This window comes from Diabrotica undecimpunctata, chromosome 3, assembly GCF_040954645.1.
Source record: "Diabrotica undecimpunctata isolate CICGRU chromosome 3, icDiaUnde3, whole genome shotgun sequence".
Classification (NCBI taxonomy): Eukaryota; Metazoa; Arthropoda; class Insecta; order Coleoptera; family Chrysomelidae; genus Diabrotica; species Diabrotica undecimpunctata.
This window is the reverse complement of record NC_092805.1, coordinates 88,024,638-88,046,655: the sequence shown is the minus strand read 5'-3', so window position 1 is coordinate 88,046,655 and position 22,018 is coordinate 88,024,638. Positions and strand designations below refer to the sequence as shown.

At 32.9% G+C, this 22,018-nt stretch overlaps 2 protein-coding genes across 4 annotated transcripts in view; one reads left to right on the top strand and one right to left on the bottom strand.

Annotated features, from left to right (window-relative positions):
* LOC140437016 (glucose dehydrogenase [FAD, quinone]-like) overlaps nt 1–5,622 on the bottom strand; it is a 97,878-nt gene extending 92,256 nt beyond the window's left edge. Inside the window, exon 1 of one of the 3 annotated variants that reach the window (XM_072526235.1) lies at nt 5,288–5,622. In XM_072526235.1, the coding sequence (XP_072382336.1) occupies nt 5,288–5,489 (202 nt within the window). In that variant the 5' untranslated portion in view covers nt 5,490–5,622. The remainder of the gene's footprint in view (nt 1–5,287) is intronic. The other 2 variants (XM_072526236.1, XM_072526237.1) reach the window with 2 other exon arrangements.
* The window catches only part of Cals (calsyntenin 1), a 457,567-nt gene that overhangs the window by 109,652 nt on the left and 325,897 nt on the right, over nt 1–22,018 (top strand). The window lies entirely within an intron of this gene.

The following is a 22,018-nucleotide window of genomic DNA, read 5'->3' as shown; positions in this document are numbered from 1 at the left end:
GTGATTATCTGCTGTCCAATAGCGACAAGTTTGTGATGATACTACTCCATTTGTAGTGAAAGTGGCTTCGTCAGTATACAACACGTTTTTTTAGAAAATTTATATTGTATAAATATTCACCTTGGGCCCATAAACAATATTCTAAACGTTTTGCTTCGTCGCCTTCTTGTAATGTGTGTAAGAATTTTGGTTTGAAAGGTTTAATATTATTTACCTTAAGACATCGCCGAATACTCTCTCGAAGCACATTCAAATATAAACTTGCATTCCTTATAAACTGGCATTCCTTAAACTGGCATTTGGGTTATTTCTGAAATGATCTAAAATAATTTGATCATATCCTCTTCTTCTTTGTAACGGGTTATTTTTTAAAATTAGTTTTGATACTGCATCATATTCATTAAATATTCTGTTTATTTTGTTTACCGTACCGCAGCTAATATTAGGACGATCCACATGTCTGTCATTAAATATTGTACAAACTTCCCTGGCACTTCTATCGTTATCTCCCAAAAGACGTATAATTTCAATTTTTTCTCTCAAACTTAATCTTGCAGCCATGGCTCAAAATATTATTAAAATAATTTGAAGTAAATATTGTTGCAGATATTATGCATAAGTTTATGCTAGCACTGAAATTTGTATGACACAAATAATGTCAAACAGTAATATCGTTGTCATGGCAACTGAGATTTAAGTTGTAGCATGTAAAGTTAATAATAATGTAAGTGCGTTACTTGCATTAAATTTTTATGCTATTTTAAACATTTTTTTGTCTAGTAGTGGTATATTATTAAAATTATTTGAAAAGTAATTAGTTTTATGGTTATCTGTTGATACAGGGTGTTCTTTTTGACTCGTAGCTTAGTGAGTTTTAAAATTTTAAGTTGTCATAACTTCATTATTAATAAATATATTTTAATGAAATTTTTGTCATAGCTATTTGAAGCCACTCTAAATCCAATGGCGTAGAAGTTTTTTCAATAAAAAAATCGCTAATACAAATTCTCCAGTTTCGACGAAGAAAAAGTATCGTAGAATGCCCTGAAAATTTAATTAAATATTTCATATTATGTCCCGCAATAGACCTTTTATTACATGATATTTAAAAAAAATTTGGTTAAAATCGGTTAACAACTTCAAATTTTATAGAGGTGTTTCCAATCTAAATGGGTCACACTGTATATATATATATATATATATATATATATATATATATATATATATATATATATATATATATATATATATATATATATCAATTATAGGAAATTTTTATTTTTCGAGAACCAAGTTGATGTGATATAACCTGGAAAGTTCCAGTTTTTAACTTAGTTCTGTAACATCTCGCATCTTAGTCACTTCTCTAATAAATTTTTCTTTTCTCTATCATAATTTTATCCATAGTTTACTCTTGTAAATATCCAGATTATGAAGCATATCTAAGTGAAAACGTCGGAAGGAAAAAGCTAATTTGATTCACTCTTGTGTTTTTTTTTTCTGTTATACCCATGATACCTGTTGATACCCATTATAGTGTTTACTGGTAATATTCTTAGTTGTTTTTTCTATTTGATCCCTTGATCTTGTTGTGGATATGCATATCCTTCTTCCTCGTATGTACTTTGATTATTTATGAGTTTTACAGAGTGCACCTCGCTTATTATTTTTATATGGTCTAAACAACATCATGGTATTACTGCCAAAGTTGAGCCTCAACCTTCCTAAGCTTGTTCCTCATTTCTATTCGATTCTTTGCAATTGATGCCAGTTGGCAACACCGAACTAGCTTGCATCCTCATCTGCACCATCTCATCTCAATTGTGGTCTACCTTTTCTTCTAGTTCTCACGGGTTTCGCCAATAAAATATGTCGCGATGGTTGCTCTTACTAGTGTCCTATCTATTGTAGGCATCTATTTTTATTGCAGTGATTTTCCTAGATTATTAAAACACTTATTCTTTGGTTGATTGGTTTCAATTCAAGAACTATTCGCCGTTCTTTACCTTGAACTCTGGAAGTAGTTTCAAATTAATGTCTGTTATTTTGGGGGCGGTAATATATCGGTGTTGTTCTCTGTGTTATAATTTCTTTGGCCTAGTCAACATACCCTCTTTATTTTGATCAGATCGATTAATATCAGATTCATTGTAGAGGCCAATTTAAAATTGTAGTTCCTACGGCTAATTCCATTCTCTTGCACACCTTTCATAATGTGTCATGTTCAAACCAAGCCAAATCTTATTAATTTTTTTGTCACCCTCAATGTTTCTGATGTGTAGAAAGTAAAATTTTTTGATATTCGTGGTGTAAGTGGTACTTTTTTTGGGTATGACTTTGGAATATGTCGATATACTGCTGTTATTATGTTATTATTATTGTCATTAAATGTTATATATTCTTAAAATGTTGTATTTTACTGAAATAGGTTTACAAACTCTAAATCTAAAGAAATATTTTTTTTTATTGTTTTCAAATTTCGTTCTTGACGTAATATACAACTTTAAATGCCGCATATTGACAAAATAATCTGTTTTCGTTCTACAACAATACCGAAATAATAACGTTGGCAAACAACGAATATTAATTTTAAGATTTGTTTGTAATCATAAGCAAATTTTCTACTTAATCGTAGTATCAAATTTCGGTACGACGACGCACGGATTCTGATGTTCGCTAAAGGGTATAATAAAATTTATTTATTCAGACAATTAGGCCTTTATTGTCAACACTCCCTCGCTTCTCAGTCGTTATTAAAATATAATGAGTCTAGGGACACGTTTCATGAGCTAAACCTGCCAAATGAGCCTTTATAACGTGAGATTATAAGAGACTATTAAAACTATTCCCCCGGACTTATCATTTGGAAAACGTAAGGTAATAATACACAACACAAACAGCCGCAGAAAGGAGATTATTCATATACTTAAAACACGTTATAGAATATTTTATGAACACAGTTCTCTTTTGCAGAACAAAAAAGAATAATTTATTACAAATCAAAGTATCACAAATCCTTAGGACGCGATGTAAATTGATTGTTAACAACAAAATAATGGAACAATTAGTGAAAGTGTAATATTTGGGAATCACATTATCTAGTTACGAAGAAGTGAAGAAAGAAGTACTAAAAGAGAAAGATACTATTTATTGGGAACGTATACCCAGTCATCGAATCTGAACGTTAGTACCTTTTTTAAGCTTACGCTTCTTCAAGGAAGGGCTACTCCTTTTTTTTGGGAGCTTTTGAGGGGGGCGAGTTAGTTGCGAGTAGTGTTTTCGGAGTGGTATGCGGTTAGAGTTAGAGAGCGGGGGCTTAAATGGTGGTGATGTAGAAAAGGAGCGCTATGACGGAGAATTTAGACTAGCCAACCAAGCCATGAGCGAAGGTACCTCCGGTGTTACCAACCATACTAGGAACGGTTGTGAATTAGCGTTTTTGGTGTGCAGTTAGTTTACCTGCAATATTTGAGGGGAGTTGCTTCGAGGATGTCGAAGTACTCATCAGGAAGTTCGTTACCAGCAAAGTTTAGAAGCTTGGCTGGACGGAATGGAACTTTTGTTAGGGGAAACCTGGTGAGTATGTGTCCTCGGCGGTGGCAGGAAGTCCTTAGAGTTTGCTTAGCTCTGTTGTTGGAGCCAGCTATTGTGCGGAGGACGTATCTTTTGCTGAGAGATCGGACTCTGTTTTTATTGATGTTATATTCGCAATTTGGTGAACTAGTGCTGACGGATCATCTGCATGTTTCCTCATGCATTTTCTAAGGATTTTCCTTTCTGTTGTCACAATGGCATTGGTTTGGCGAATATTTAGTGACGTATAGACACACTCCGTGTATTCGATGATATGTCTGATGAAAATCTTCTAGATGTGCAAGAGAGTTTTATCAGAGGTATTTCCGAGTTTTCCAGACAGCGCGCTCAGGAGTCTAGTTGTTTTTCTTACCCTCTCTAGGGCGTCTTTGCTAATGTTCCAGTTGATAGTGCTTCTTAAATGAACTCCCGCGACTGTGAGGGGATTTAAATAAAATTAATTGACTTTTGGAGGAATTGAGTGTGACTCTCGCATTTGTTGCACCACCTGACAATTCTGTTCAACTGGCCCTGTGCTCTATCGAACACAGACACATGTCTCAGCGTTACATTGTACGTTCCCGCAGAGAATAGTGTATCGTCAGCAAATAATAATGATGACTCTTATCTAGTCAACTGGTGGGGGATGTCACTGTTGTAGACTGTGTATAATATTGGTGCTAGAATTGAGCTCTGAGTGACTCCAGCTTGTGGAGTTAATGGTGTTAATAGCATGAAGGAGATAGGCAGTAAAGTAAGGTGGCCGATCAGGCCTGTGTGCCAAACCTGATCGAAGGCTTTCTGAATATTGAAGTATTGTGCAAATTGACAGAAATAAGCTTACAATCATAACAGGCATTACAATCATATTTTATGGAGACTTAAGCTGCAAATTCTGTAATCAGACAGCATAAGTGGATACTAAAACCGACGTTAAAAAGTTGAAAATGAGTAAGACGGTAGTAGTTTTCAAAAAATGGTATGCTGAGAAGAAAAATTACAAAAACACCAACAGAGATGGAAGTGAATAAAACAATAACGAAGACTGAAAATAATTGGGGAGATGTACGGAATAGGGTTAGCCGAAATTATAGTAATACGATTCCGTATGATCATAGGCTGAGAAGAGACTCCTCTGAAAACAAAAATATTAAATGGAGTAAGACAAAGGCGATTCACTGTCAACCTCATTATTTAAAGTCGAGATACAAGGATAAAAATGCTGTCGAAACAAAAAGTCTGATTACAATATCGATATCATAGCATAGATTACAAAATTTACATAGCTGCAATTAGGTTAGTAATAACAAATGGTGCCGAAACAATGTGCTTAACACAAAAATATGGGGACAGGTTAAGGATCCTAGAGAAAAAATAATTTAAAAGGAGAAAATATTTTGGAACAACCAAACAAGGTAACTTTAGGAGTGACATTAACAGATTTAATAAGGCACATAAAGTCAGATATAGAAGGGATCGGCCCAGTAGTTATCAAAAAAATAACCAAATTACCAGTGATAGATATACCAAGGTGAAGTACCAAAATAAGATGGGACGGCCAAATAATCGAGGACGTTTCTATGGAAAAATCAATTTAGAGTTATAATAGTCAGGCGCATGTTTTGCCCAAATTTGGTATCGCTCAAGATATTTTTATAAATTAGCTTGTTTACAAAACACAAGATTTCAAAAACGTAATGCATAAAGTAATTACCTCTGATCGTAGTGTCGTCTGGTTCGTACATCTTCGCATTGGTAGGCGTTTCATAATTGAGAGCTTTTTGAAGTTCATCCGTGATGAGTTTCTCGTAATATTTAACCTCGTCGAACACCTCGCTGGCCGTTGCACAAAAGTCCTTAGAAGAAAACAAAGTTAACGTAAAAACCGCTAGCGGGACAGACTTGAACAGTATCATCGTTTAAGCAACTGCATTCATACACTGAACACAGGTATTTGCTAATTGATTCTTTTATTTGTCCTCGAAAAAAATATATATTAATCTATTTCGTAATTTAGTCCACGATAAACACTCATTTACACATTTAATGTTTGTATATTATTAAAATACTGAACGTACTGGGTATTAAAAGGAAAGATATGGTTTCGAAAATAATATACAGGACGGACTAAAAGTTTCTGTGTTTTTAATGTAAACAAATAATTGCAAAAGTGACAGCAAAACTATATATATTTTTTAAAGATACAATGTTTGCTTTCTATACGAGGTTTCTTGTATCTTCAGGCTCTTTTTATGTTTTCTGGAACAGTTGCCGAATTATAATACTACCGCGTTTAATTTCAGCTGACCACATATTAACCATCGTTTCCTAACATTTGTAGGCAGTATTATAACTAGACTTGGCAAATATGCAAATAAAAAAGTATGAAATATGCGCTGAAATATGCAGTATTTTATGCAAAAATATGCAGTATTTTATGCAAAATATGCATATTTATCTAGAAAATATGCATGAAATAAAAAATATTTACAATATTTTTTTATTTACAAAAATACTCACAATATTATAAATACATAACATATACAATTATTTTAACATATAAATATTATTTTGAATTCTGATAACAATAGATTATCAAATGATGTTCAAAATTTTTTAATAAAAACTTCTGGCTTCTATCTGAATACATATATTTGTAAATAGAAAAACTTCTTTCGACATCAACTGATGTAACTGGGACATTTTTCAAATTTACTATAATAGATGGTTCTAAATTAAGTGATTCAGAAAAAGTCCCAGCTAGTACTGAAACCACTTCAGAAAGAACCTGGTAACCACTATTTTTTTCCATAATTACTTTAAATTTTTAAAAAAATTCTTTTCCAATAGTACCTTTAACGTTTTGACACAATGACTCAAATTCGTTTATTAAAACTGTACTCTCTAACAATGATAATTTGGAGGATTCTAATTGAGTTATAGTTTTCTGGACAAAACTATAATTTGATTTTATGAATGACAGTTGCTGTTGGAGGATGTTATTTTGGAAGGCTTGCTTAGCTTCCAATAAAGATTGGCAACTATCATCCTTTAAAAGGTTAATTATTTTTTTTAATCAACAAAATGATCAGCATATAAATTAGCTGGTTCCAACCATGTTCCCGAACGTGTTAAAATAGGTTGCGGTGGAAGTGGAACAGCAGGAAGCATATTTCTGTAACATTGTATTCTTACAGGTGATTTCAGGAATACTTTTTTGACGCTCGCTAATAAACTGTTAAATAGTGGAAATTTTTTTCTTACTTCCTCCGCAACTCTGTTTATTCCATGCGCTAATCAAGTGACATGTATTAAGTTTGGATAAAATATTTTTAAATTTTGTCCTGCTTTCACCATATATGGTGCGGCATCAGATAAAATAAGCAATAATTTATCATTAGGCACAGCAGCAGGAAGAAAAAAGTTTGCTAGTTTGTGAGTTCGTTCACTGGGAATGTTTTGTTTGCAATATTTTTTTAAAAAATAACTAAATTTTTCATTAGATAATTTTGAAAGCGGTATATTAGAAGATACTAATGCACGACACAAGTCTTCGTTAAAAGTTTCTTGTTCGGTTTGTTTTTTGGAACTTGACTGAAAGCACTTGGACACTGAAGGTTGATATTTTTCACCGGATGTGGTTTTTACTTTTTTAGCTAAATGTTTCGCTGTTCTGACATGTGGATCTATTTGAATTTTTTTTTCAGACGAAATCTAAAAAAGAATATAAATATTCTATAGTTGTACCCATTTTTAAAATCTAAGATTGTAGAAATAAACTAAAAATGAACCGTTTTTGCATTACAATTAGAATATTTAAATTAAATTAAATAAAAATCGGTGTAGTAATCTTGAAAATAGCAAGAAATGACTGCAAGAAGGAAGAACCCCCAAATATTTACAAGAGGCTCTTGGTCTTTTCTGTTTACATTTAAAGAAAAAATACTGTGAGCATAAATTAAAAGCACTTAATTATATAAGTCCAATATATGATATGTTTTGTGTTTAGCAAAATTAAAGCAAATTATGCTATTGTTAGAAAAAAAAATGTTAGCGACCTTTTAGTAGACTATTGAATGATTTGAATTTTAAATAGGTATCCTATTTTTTATCGCAAGGAGTTTAAAAAATGCTGGAAAAAAGGAAAAATACATCGATTTATTGCGAACTAGCCTTGTGTAGGTACTTTTCTTAAACATAATCTCCAATTTAAAAATCTTTGTTTGTACCACCGTGTAAATTTTTAAAATAAAATAAAAAATAATACGTATGTACTTACGGTTTTGCCACAACGCACAATAAAATTATTCACAATTAGAAATACACGTTGTTTACGCCTCCAATTTTACAACAAAAGTGAAACCAAGTGAAACTGACCGTCAAAATAAAAATTTTTTACCTAGAGACATAAACTGGCAAACACAAACCCTTAATTCCAGGACAAAACTATAAGCCGCTGTCTTTTATTAGTTACTATACCAAGAATTTGAATACCAAGTGATTATAAAACAAAATTATATATTGGCATTTTCATGCTATCTGTAAGTTTGAATATAAAAATATATAGTTAACACCAAATTTTCAAATTATATGCACTTTATGCTCACTTTTATAAAAATATGCAAACTAACTATAACACCTGTTAACTATAACACCAAATTTTCAAATTATATGCACTTTATGCTCACTTTAATAAAAATATGCAAAATTTGACATTTTGCAATTTTTATGCAGTATATGCAAAATATGCAATTTGCATAATTCTAGTCGCAAGTCTAATTATAACTTATGGAAATGAAGAAGACATCATTGGAATTAAACATATAGTGTAAAAGAAACCGCATTGTGAACTCTTCATACGGATAGAATACTTGTATGCAATTTCGATAATGTATGTTTCTTCCTCTCTCTCCCTTTCCTTATATCTCTCTCTCTCTCTCTTTCCTTATCTCTCTCTTATAATATTTATATATTCTTAACGTCCAAATTAATAAAAATAATTATTTCCTCCTAATTCCATTCATCAGATTAACGAAAAAAGTTGATGGATATCAATCAGGAGGTCCAGATGAGATGATATTAAAAAAAACTTCGTGGATAGCACGATTTATAGAGCTACTCAATTTCTAACAACATATGACTATGTAGGCCACTAGCTCAAAAATAGTCGAATTGATTATAGATGTTTAGATCTTATACAGTGCTAGTCAAACGTCCTTTCCCTCCTCGTATCTTTTGAACGGTTATACTTATAATAGTGAAATTTGTGGGTAGGTAATAAACAGACGTAGGCTTCTTAACTAGTCATAACAGGTGACATAATAGTGACAGCGCCACTGTGACAGATAATTTTAAATAGGACTTTAGGTCAAGGGATACCTCTTTTGAAAAACCATACTAATTTTATTTGAGTTTAAGCTCATTTTGATGAATAAATTAAATAAATACTAAAATTGTAGTTTCGCATTTAATTAATAATAAAACCTCCGCCTCTGGTTACTTGTCAAAAAGTTGACGATTTTTAATTCTCTAATTGTTTTTACGTCAAGGTCAAATTTTTTGACAATTAACCAGAGGCAAACGTTAGAATATTTATTAATTAAGTGCCAAACTACAATTACTTTAATATACCTATTCAATCACATTAATTTTGTTTGGATTTAATATGATTTTGACGAATAAATTAAATAAATACTAAAATTCTAGTTTGGCATTTAATTAATAAAAATTCTAACGTCCGCCTTTGGTTATTTGTCAAATAAATTGACGTTTGTCAATTCTCTAGTTGGTTTTAGTTTGCAAAAGCGTTTATAGCTCAATATTTAGTTTCTGTTTCTGCTTAGTTCAGTTAATTCAAGATTATTCAAGTTGTTTTTAGTTAGTTGTTCTTAGTTAATATTTAGTTTAATTATTGTTTAACGAGACGTTTAAATTTTTACAAAGGCTGAATGGTACGTACTGTACCCGACAAAGTAGCAGCTGTGTTAATAATTGGTGAATGTGGAAATAATTTTCATGCAGCGGAACTTCTTTTTAATGAGAGGTACCCCGATCGCCCTACATCACGAGCTTATTTAAGGAAGCTTCTTTGGAAGTTTAAACAAACAGGTAGTGTTCAAGATGTCAAACGATCTGGTCGACCAACAATTAGTGATGACAAAAAAATTAACATAATTTCAGAAATGGTAGTGAACCCTACTTCTTTTACAACCCAAGTTGCATCTATCTATGGAATCAGTCAAAAGACAATACACCGAGTGTTGGCTGAAAACAAATTTCATCCATACAAATTAAAAATTGCGCACCAAATTTCAGATGATGACCCGACCGAAGACTAGAATTCTGTGAAAATATGTCCAATAAAATTAACCAACAGCCCGATTACATAAAAACAATTTGTTTTAGTGACGAAAGTACTTTTTCTCTCAATGGAAATGTTAACACACAATGTGAGGTGTTGGAGTGACATAAATCCTCTCGTCTTTCGTGAAACATATACTCAATTTCCAAAAAAAATAAATGTTTGGGCAGGTATTTTGGGAAACATAGTAAGGCCTGTTTTTCTCAATACTAACTTAACCGGTGAAGTGTTTCTGGATATGTTACAAAATGCAATTGAACCGTTAATACTTGAAATTCTGGATGATAATCCGGATGAATTCGGCAACTTGGAAATAACGTTCAACAAAATGATACTCCTGCACACCATTATGGTGCAGTAAGACGTTACCTAGATGAGAAATATCGTGGTAGATGGATTGGACAACGAGGTACGATAAAACGGCCAGCTCGGTCACCGGAACTCACACCATTAGATTTTTTTATGGGGATACTTGAAATCTAAAGTTAACGCTACAACACCCGACAATATTGACATTTTGAAACAACGAATTGTTGAAAATGTAGGGCAATTTCCCCCGACACATTTGAACGAGTACGGCAAGAGTTTAGAAATGAGATGCATTACTGTCAGGAAGTAGATGAGCACATTTTGAACACTTACTATAGTATAGATTCTCAATTTGAAAGAGAGATGTCAAAACTTTGAAAAGGTCTCTGGAATATAGAAGAAACAGCGAATTAAACATGTAAATAGATATATTGTGGATTATTTCCATTTTCCCTTGTCACAAGCAAAAAGCTGTAAAAAAATAAATATAACTTATCATTTTTATATTTGAAAAAGTCTCTTTATATAGAGATCGAAACGTCAGTAAATTAAACATATGAATAAATATTTGGTGGCTTATTCACAATGCCACAAACAAAGAGCTATAAAAAACAAGTAATTTTACAGAAAGCTTACTGATGCCACCCGGCTATAAAATCCTATAAAACAAAATAAAATTCTATAAAAACAAAATAAAAATAATTTTTTATGTAACAAAACATTGTACTATTCTATTTAAACACAAGCACTACACACTTACTATGTTCTTCTCGTTTTTTTTCTGTTTTTGGTTTTTTTATGCTGATGTTCTTACTAAACTATTAGAAAATATTATTCGCTGTCTAAATCTGAAGATGCAGTGCTGCTATCGCTGTCATTATCTTCACCTGATGTAATTATAATTGGCTCTAGTAAAACTTCGATATGAGTGTCAAGTTCCCACATACGATGTTCTTTAATTATGTGGCCTATACATTTAGCCCATTTCTCTGGAGTTACATGGAGGATTGCTTGAATCAAAAGTTCCTTAACTTCGTTTAATTTGAACGTTTTGTTATTGTGTGCTACTTCTCCTTTCACTTGCGCCCAGATAAGTTCAATGGGATTAAGTGAATATCTTAAATATCCACAGCATATTTAAGATATTCACTTTTCCTTAACCGTGCAATGTCTAGTAGCTGAATTTTGAGCATTGATTCTTCGTATGCAATCCCCTTTTCTGTAAGCCATTCTTGAATTCTCCCTTTTCGCCATGCCGTCGTCGGTAATTGTTTTAGTCTGCGGCTATGATATGACGCATTATCCATAACAACCACAGACCCAGGTTCCAATTTTGGTAATCTCTTAAACCAGCGCTCAAATACTTCGGAAGTCATTTCTTTATGATAATCACCTGTTTTTTTTCGACTCAAATTGAAGCAAACCATCGTCAAGGAACCCTGTATCACTTCCTATATGGGTGATGATTAAACGCCGTCCCTTTCCTGATGGAGCTTTTAATCCTGTAGAACAGCCTTCTATAAATGCTTCGCGTTTACTTTTGACATTTAAATCTTGCCAAACTTTTCCAACTGTATGACCTTCTTTAATCCAGGTTTCATCCAAATAATATATTTTGCGTCCAGTGCTGCGAATTTTGTGTATTTCTTCTAAATATTTTCTTCTGCACAGAATACTTTCATTTTTTTCTAATAGCATACTTTTTCTGTTGCGTTTTACATATCGAAAGTTTATTTCGCGCATGGTCCTGATTAAGACTCTACGAGATATCTTGGGTAAGGAGTCATCGTTTTCGAGTTCTGAAAATTTTTTTTAGTGTTGGAATTTTACTCCGAAAATAAAATGAATGAATTTTTCGACGTATAATATTCCTTGTCTCGTCATCCAAAACCATGCTTTTGCTACCTCTAGTATTAACTTTTTCTTGCTTTTTATTTTCCGATGTATTTTTAAGTACACGATAAATACGTCTAACGGATACTTTTATTAAACTGCTACAAATGTCGACCGCTTGGCTAACATTTAATGCCTTTTTCAGGCGACAATTCCTTCATAAAGGTTTTGTATCATTACCTTCTCTTCGGACGTTAACATTTTCCGTCTCTTCTGCTGCTTTACATTTTTGGAATCAACATCAGAATGTTGCTGTCTTCTCTTGGAACAACTCGGTTTTTCGTCCATTGTATTTCAAAATCACAGAGTATAAGTAAAAATTCACTATAAACCAAAACTCCAATAAAACTCAAATCAAATAATCACAGAATATAACTAAAACTTCACTATAAACCAAAACTCCAATAAAACTCAAATCAAATAATCACAGAATATAACTAAAAATTTACTATAAACCAAAACTCCAATAAAACGCAAACCAAATAATCACAGAATACATATAACTAAAAATTTACTATAAACCAAAACTCCAATAAAACACAAACCAAATAATCACAGAATATAACTAAAAATTTACTATAAAACGACAAATTATAACACTCGTATTATCAATAACACGTTTTATCAATAACACAAACTTATCACATAAAATATACTCACAAAATGCAACACATGCACTACCCTCAGAAACGCCAATGTACTGTAGAAAACCTATACAGAAATGCCTGACATAAAATAAAACCATACCGATCAACAGAAACAATTGAATTAAAACGCAGATAAGGAGACACTAATATCTCTTGAATCATTTATTGGAGTATGTTTTTAAGAAACTACAGGGTGAGGATTAAAATAAATCGACAATATCAGAATTATCTACAACATGATAGTTCTTCTTCTTTTTATGTAGACATGACTGTTTTTTAATGTGCCTCCAGTAAGTTGTCGTTCCATCGTTTTCGTGGTCTTCCTACTGATCGTCTTCCTATTGGGGAACCGTTTACTATTCAATTTGTTCTCATTCGGCTTCTATGATCATCGTTCAATTCTACTCTTCTATTTCTTACCCAGTCCTTGAGTCTCTAGTCCTTGAGTCTCCTTGAGTCCTCCAGTCTTCTATTTCTTACCCAGTCTACTCTTCTATTTCTTACTCCATCTTGCATTTACTTCGTATATCTGCAGTTCTAGCTCTGTCCCATAGTGTTTTACAATCAATCAAGTGTTTTCATCTCTGCTGTTTCTAACATCCTTTTTGTCCTTTCTGTGCCAGGTCGTGTTTCTGCCGCGTATGCCATTATTGGTCTGGTGATTGTTTTGTAAATTCTGCCTTTTATTTCTTTCCCGATATTTTTATTTGTCTTATCTTTATTTATCTTAATGTTCTGCCCACATCCGTATCGTTGAGATAATAGATGGACATGGGCGAGGAAATGGAGGAGACAGTATGGAAAGAAAGGTCATGATGTAAATTGTACAACACAACCGTAAGTATGACACACACACACACACACACACACACACACACACACACACACACACACACACACACACACACACACACACACACACACACACACACACACACACACACACACACACACACACACACACACACACACACACACACACACACACACACACACACACACACACACACACACACACACACACACACACACACACACACACACACACACACACACACACACACACACACACACACACACACACACACACACACACACACACACACACACACACACACACACACACACACACACACACACACACACACACACACACACACACACACACACACACACACACACACACACACACACACACACACACACACACACACACACACACACACACACACACACACACACACACACACACACACACACACACACACACACACACACACACACACACACACACACACACACACACACACACACACACACACACACACACACACACACACACACACACACACACACACACACACACACACACACACACACACACACACACACACACACACACACACACACACACACACACACACACACACACACACACACACACACACACACACACACACACACACACACACACACACACACACACACACACACACACACACACACACACACACACACACACACACACACACACACACACACACACACACACACACACACACACACACACACACACACACACACACACACACACACACACACACACACACACACACACACACACACACACACACACACACACACACACACACACACACACACACACACACACACACACACACACACACACACACACACACACACACACACACACACACACACACACACACACACACACACACACACACACACACACACACACACACACACACACACACACACACACACACACACACACACACACACACACACACACACACACACACACACACACACACACACACACACACACACACACACACACACACACACACACACACACACACACACACACACACACACACACACACACACACACACACACACACACACACACACACACACACACACACACACACACACACACACACACACACACACACACACACACACACACACACACACACACACACACACACACACACACACACACACACACACACACACACACACACACACACACACACACACACACACACACACACACACACACACACACACACACACACACACACACACACACACACACACACACACACACACACACACACACACACACACACACACACACACACACACACACACACACACACACACACACACACACACACACACACACACACACACACACACACACACCTATACACGTTTCGCAATATTTGTGGCATCACATACTATATCCTCAATTGTGGCAAATCGGTGTAAACATACCATGATACTGGCACCCGTCGTGCAGAGTGTTTATGGATAGGAATTGCTTTGATACACTCCATGGTTCTAATATTATCGACGAATATAATTGTGGCACCGGATTCCACAATTATTTTGTCATCAGAAACTGTGTGCAAAAGATGCCACAAATATATCCGTAACACATTTTCTGTGTTTGGGGGTTCCATAAGTATTGCTGTATATACAGTGTGTTTGAAAGCCATGTTGCCATATTTGTTATAGGAATAAGTTGGTGCTTTACCTTTTCTGTGATACGGATACTCTGTTGGCTACTATTATATTTTTTTATTTAGTGTACGATAGTGTTATAATATTTTAGAATTAAATATAAGAAAACTAAAAACGTCTTCGACTATAGTTACTATAAAGATCTTCGAAATGCAGTTACTAACGCAGTCCGTCTGGAGAAGAATGGTTACTTAAATTATCGGTCTGCTTCTTTAATTAAAAAAGATCTTTGGAAAGCTATGAGGTTATTCAAAATTGTAAATAAACCAGTTATAGAGATCCCTCATGAGCTTAAAGATCCTGTATCTATAAATAATTATTTTACATCTGCCTTTAGCCCTGTAAATTGTTGTCCTGAGACAACCCAATGGTATCAGTCAAATATTTTCAACCCAGATATTATTTTCTCGTTTAAAATGGCCACTATTGATGAAGTTAAATTCGGAAGCTGTTGGATATGGATGTGATAATATTTCTGCAAAGATGCTACAACTCTCCCTTTCTATTACTGCTCCTTATATTACGCACATTATAAATTGTTCTTTGGAGGTAGGTTATTTTCCGGACACTTGGTAAATACGCTTTGGTAAAACCACTGCCCAAATCAAATAAACCTGAATCACTTAATGATCTTCGCCCAAAATAAGCATTTTACCGGGACTGTCAAAAATTTTAGAAAAGGTTATCTATAAACAGATATACGATTATATTTTTAGAAATAATGTAGTTACGTATATACAATCAGGATTTAGAAAAGAGTTTAGTACAACGACTCTGCTTCTTGACTTAACAGATAATATACTTCGATCATTTGATGCAGGAAAAGCAACCTCAGTCATCGTGCTTGATTTTTCTAAAGCCTTCGACACTATTGATCACGCTCTTCTGTGTGCTAAATTGAAATATTTTGGATTTAATGATACCTCCTTACAGTTTTTCAAATTTTGTTTGGTAAATCGTTATCAAAAGTCATAATCGATAATAATTCATCAGAATTTGCATCTGTCAATTCAGAGGTGCCTCAAGGTTCGGTTCTTGGTCCTCTTCTTTTTTAAATATATATTTCCGATCTGTATAAATCTTTAAATAATCTGAAATTGCACTCTTTTGTAGATGACACACAACTGTATTTCTCTTTTGAACCTAACACTGTTCAGGATAACTTAAAACTAATTATAAAAAATGATCCTCTAAAAAATGTTAATAGTTGTAGAAACTTAGGAGTCATATATAACTGTACGTTACGTTTTCAAGAGCATGTCACCCTTTTAGTAAAAAAATGCTATTTAGTTATGCGTCAACTGTATAGAAGTACAGGCATTTTAAACTTTAAATTGCGTAAGTTACTTTGTGCAACTATCGTAATGTCAATTCTTAATTATGGGCTCTTGGTATTTTACCCTTGCTTAGATCAGGTTACGAAATTAAAGTTGCAAAAAATTCAAAATAATTGTTGCACATTTGTCTTTGGCATAAGAAAATATGATCGTATAATATGCAAAATAAAAGAACTTCAATGGTTAACCATAGATAATTTATACAAATATCACCTCGCCTCATTGATATATCGAATTATTTCGTCGTCAAATCCTATTTATTTAAAGAACAAATTAGTATTTCGTGGAGACGCTCATAATCTGGATCTGAGATATCCTCATAGTCTTATGCTGCCAAGATATAGACTAGCTATTTTCCAGCGATCGTTTACTTACAACGCTGTTTTAGTGTTTAATAGTTTAACAAAAAATTTTTCTTTTATTTAGTTTATCTTATTTTTCTAGTAGCCACATGACTATTTCTATCATTTCAATATTATATTATCATTTATGTCAATTTATAAATCATTTTTTTTTCATGTTCTACTTATTTCAAACTGACTTTGTAAACTTGAGGTTAAGTGGAGTAGCTCTAGCTAGACTTTGCCTCATGTATCTCGTGTTTGTAAATTTTTACAGACTAAATAAAGGCAATTTATTATTATTATTACTATTATATATAATAAAATACAATATATGTGGACCCCCTGTATAATAGAATAGAGTTATTTCTGTCCTTTAAAAAAAAATTAAAAACGATGACACCCGTCGACTTTTAATACATATAAATGTGTGCCTTTTAAGGAAAAATTTAAATGTACAGGGTAATTCACGCATGCCTAGCATACTGCATAAGTTTTATTTTTAATAGACTTCCCTGTATATTTTTTATTTGTAAAAGCTGCTTAATAACCTGATCTCGACAAACTATATCTTGTATTATGTAGGGTCTATTATGAATAATACAGGGTGGAATTTTAAAATTATACAGTGTGTAAACCACTCATGGAATACAATTGTTTGCGTCCTTATTTTAGAAAATTATAAAAAACCGCCTCACCTGTTACTTTTAAATTCAAATGTGCTCTTTAAACATGAATTTAAATGTACAAGATGATTCATGAGGGCAGAAGATTCAAGGACACAAACAATTTTATTCCATAAGTGGTTTCCACACTGTTTAATTTCAACATATTAACTACCCTTTAATACTCATAATAGACTCTACATGACATAGTTGGTTGAGATCGGGTTATTAAGGAGCTTTTAAGAATAGTAAAATATACAGGAAGTTCTATTAAAAGTAAAGCTTTTAGACTATGGTAGGCTTGCCTGAGTCACCTTGTCCAGTATATTTAAAGAGCGCATATTTATATTCGACGTGCTTCAGCATTTTTTATAGGACCATTAAGCTTGCGGGGGCACATAAGCTAAATCCGATTTAACCTTTGCAATATTTTTTCACCGATTTTTCACTAATTTTTGACCACCAAACCACCCTTAAGTGGAGTAATTCTGCTGCCTTAAAGTTCAAGCTAGCAGAATTCAAACAAAAAACTTTTTGTTTATGACATTTTTTTTTCACTAATTAATTACTACCATCATAATTTTTCACCACCGAACCACCCTTAAGGGGAGCGATTCTCCTGGCATACGGTTCAAACTGGCAGAATTTAAAAAAATATATTTTTGCCTATGCCATATTTTTTCACCCATTTATAAATTATAACTTTTAAATAAAATAAAAAGTGTTCTGTTCTGCTCCCCTAAACTAATCTTGGAACGTCTGAGGTGAATAGGGCATGTAATGCGGATGGAACAAAATGACCCAGCTAGAAAACGCTCCTTGATAGACCCATTGGTCAGAGAAGAAGAGGAAGACCTAGAACAAGGTTCCTTGATAACATCGATAAAGACATGAAAAATATGGGAATACGTGCTTGGCGGAGAGAGAAAGGCGAGGGTTGGGGAAGACTGGAGAGAAATTCTTGAGGAGGCTAAGACCCACGTAAGGTTGTAAAGACGGAATGATGATAAACCAATCTTATTTGAAAACGTTACTGCTAGCTTAATATCCGAGCCAGTGGAATTGGAAAAAAAAAATTTTGAAATGCCACAGTGTTCTGCTAGGATTTTACAAATTCATTACCACCCTAGTAATTATTCACCCCTCAATTTACTCCTATCGGAAGTCAATAATTCTGTTACGTTAAAATTTAAGGAGAAAAAATATTCTTTAAAATTTCACCGCCCTGTACTTATAACTGAAATAAAACAGTAGTGTTCTGCTGTTAAGTTTTTACTAAACTTTGACCATCCTAATCATTTTCCCCCCTAAATCAATCCTATTTAGTAAAGTTCTTACTAGCTTAATATTCGAGACAGCGAAATTTAAAAAAATAGTTTTAAAATACCATCATGTTCTGATAGGTTTTTGTGAATTTATTACCACCCTAGTAATTTTTCACCCCTTAACTAACCCATTAATACCCCAATACTCTGTTAATTTTTACCTATATCCAACTGACAATAAATATAATATCGATATAAAATTAAACAATATAAATATATTTAAATTTTTGAAATGCAGCTAATATAAATCTATTTTACTACTCAAATAATCTAAACTAGCTGTTCTGTCCAACTTGTAATTTCCGTCTTATTTGAATATTCTTAAAATATTTATCTGCTAAAATGTTTTCCAAGTAATATAAACTCTTTATGTTATACAACTAACCTAAACAGTATATTTAATACCCTTATTATTTAAATAATAATAAAATTTAATACCTAAGCTTTTTTCCAAATTTTCAGGTACCTATCCGGTATCTTTTAACAATAGGTGTCTCGATCCGCCTTTACAATTAGCTAATTAAAGTAATGGATGTAATAAAATTATTGGAATTTGAATATTTCTTACCTGCTAAGTATTATGTTAAATATAACAATTCCATTGTATTTACTAAAACTCAACTTGATTTCAGTTATTTTATATTCATAAAAGGGTACTCACGACGCGAATCCGAGTAACTTTTTTAAAACAGTTAAAATTTATAATTTTTGTAACAAAGTATTTTCATATTTTCAATATTTAGACTATTCTATATTTAAAATATTCAATATATTTAAACATTTAAAAAGTATATATTATTTAGCACCGAGTAACATTTGAGAATGCTTTTTAATTTAAGTAGTCGAGAAAAAAATGACTAGTCTGTTAAAAATATAGTAAAACACAAAAAATATAGTAAATGTGTGGATGATAGAATTGGTGTGGTTGGTTAACATTTAGTAAAAACGTGTCGTTGGTTAACATTTACTAAAAACAGATCAGTTTCTTATTTTGAATAAAGTGCAGTATAATTACAAAAAAATTCTACCCCTTTAATTTTAACCTACCAGAATTATTGACTCCTCACTAGGGTTAGTCTTGGGATAAAAAATTACTAAAGTACTAATAAATTCGTAAAAACCTAGCAGAATACTGTGATATTTCAAAATTTTCTTTTTTAATTCACTGCCTCGAATATTAAGCTAGCGGAAACGTTTCCAAATAAGATTGATTTAAGGGTGGAAAATTATCAGGCTGGTCAAGGTTTAGTAAAAACTTAAAACACTTTTTCATTTCAGTTATAAGTGGAAGACGGTGAAATTGCAAAAGAAGATTTTTTCACTTTAATTTTATCCCAACAGAATTATTGACTTCCCATAAGGGGTAGTTGAGAAGTGATAAATTACTAGGGTGGCAATAAATTCATAAAAATCTAGCAGGACACTGTGGTATTTCAAAAATATATTTTTTTAATTTCGCTGGCTCGAATATTAAGTTTGCGGGAACTTTTCCGAATAAGATTGGTTTAGAGGTGGAAAATTCTCAAAGTGGTCAGAGTTTAGTAAAAACATAACATAACACTTTTTTATTTCAGTAGAAGTAGAAGATGGTGACATTGTAAAAAAGATTTTTTCACTTTAAATTTTAACCAGAGTTATTGACATTTTATAAGGTCTACTGAACATAAAATCGCTACTTTTAAAAAGACGATCTAGAAGTAGTCGAAGTTAATAATTTTTGTTTAAATTGCTTTATAACACGATAACGATTTATTTTTTTATTTATTTATTGTATGTTATTATCATTTTTTCTTTAAACGTCGATTTCGAACGTCGAAAAATTGTTTGTTGACGAACATTGACAGATCCTGAGCATTGTTTTTAAATGGAATGTTCCATACTTTATTACATAATTGGATAGGTTCTTCAGAGAGAAGAAGATTGATACAATTACTATAGCGTTATCAAATCATATTAGAAAATTGGGGAAGAAAAATCCGGCCTACAATGGGACTCGAACCCACACCTTTTTGTCTGGCATACACAGCCTGATTTTTGTCTTTGAATTTCAAAATATCATTTGATACTAATCTCCATCAGATCAGAAAGTAAACAATAAATGCTATAGTGTTTTGATAATTGGTTGTTGAGTTAAAAAACGGCATATTGTATAAAAACGCTCAAATTTGACAGCCGTCATTTTTGTGGCAACGCTTTGATTTGTGTTTTAAGTTATTATATAAACCTCTAAAAAGAGGGTATCATATAATCTCCCATTATATTTAAAAAAAGATTCAAGATTAGCATTTTAAAATACTTATTTGCAATAACTGAGGGAGATGTTTGAAAAGCATTTTATATCATTTGACTCTAAAATTATAGTTTTCTAAGATTTAAAAAAAATTCTTCAATTAAAAATAAAATAGTTTCCATATGTCCGAAAATGTATAGTGAGGACTCTACCAACAATAATTCCAAAAGTTTTTCTCCAGGCTGGTCGGAAGCAATTCTTGTGATAAGTCTTTTATTCATTGATAATGGAAAGTTCATGCAGCTGCTATTTCAACTCCAATTTTAAATTGTCTTAGACTTAATAAAAATTTTAACTTGAATAACTCACAACAGACCCTTTAATTTGATCTAAAATTTAAGGCATATTATTTCAGTTTTCTTTATACTTAAAAGTTTATTTTTCACATAACTATTCGCAACTGGGTCCTATGCACCAAATTTCAATTTAATCGGTTTCGTAGATTCGAAATACATTTTGTGTAACAGAGTCAGACGGACGAATGAATGGACGACCAATTTTATATTTTTTTTATACGGGTCTACAGAACTATTAAAGTGTAATTTTCATAAGTCAAACTTACATAATTTGCATGAAAAGTAGGTGTGAAAAGTTATACGAATGGCCACATCACATCACTGAATATAGAAAACTTTATTTTAATTAGTATCTGATACCCAATCTAACTATAATTTTTGGAGAAATAATACGCTTTTTTTTTAAAGTTAGTATTCCTTTA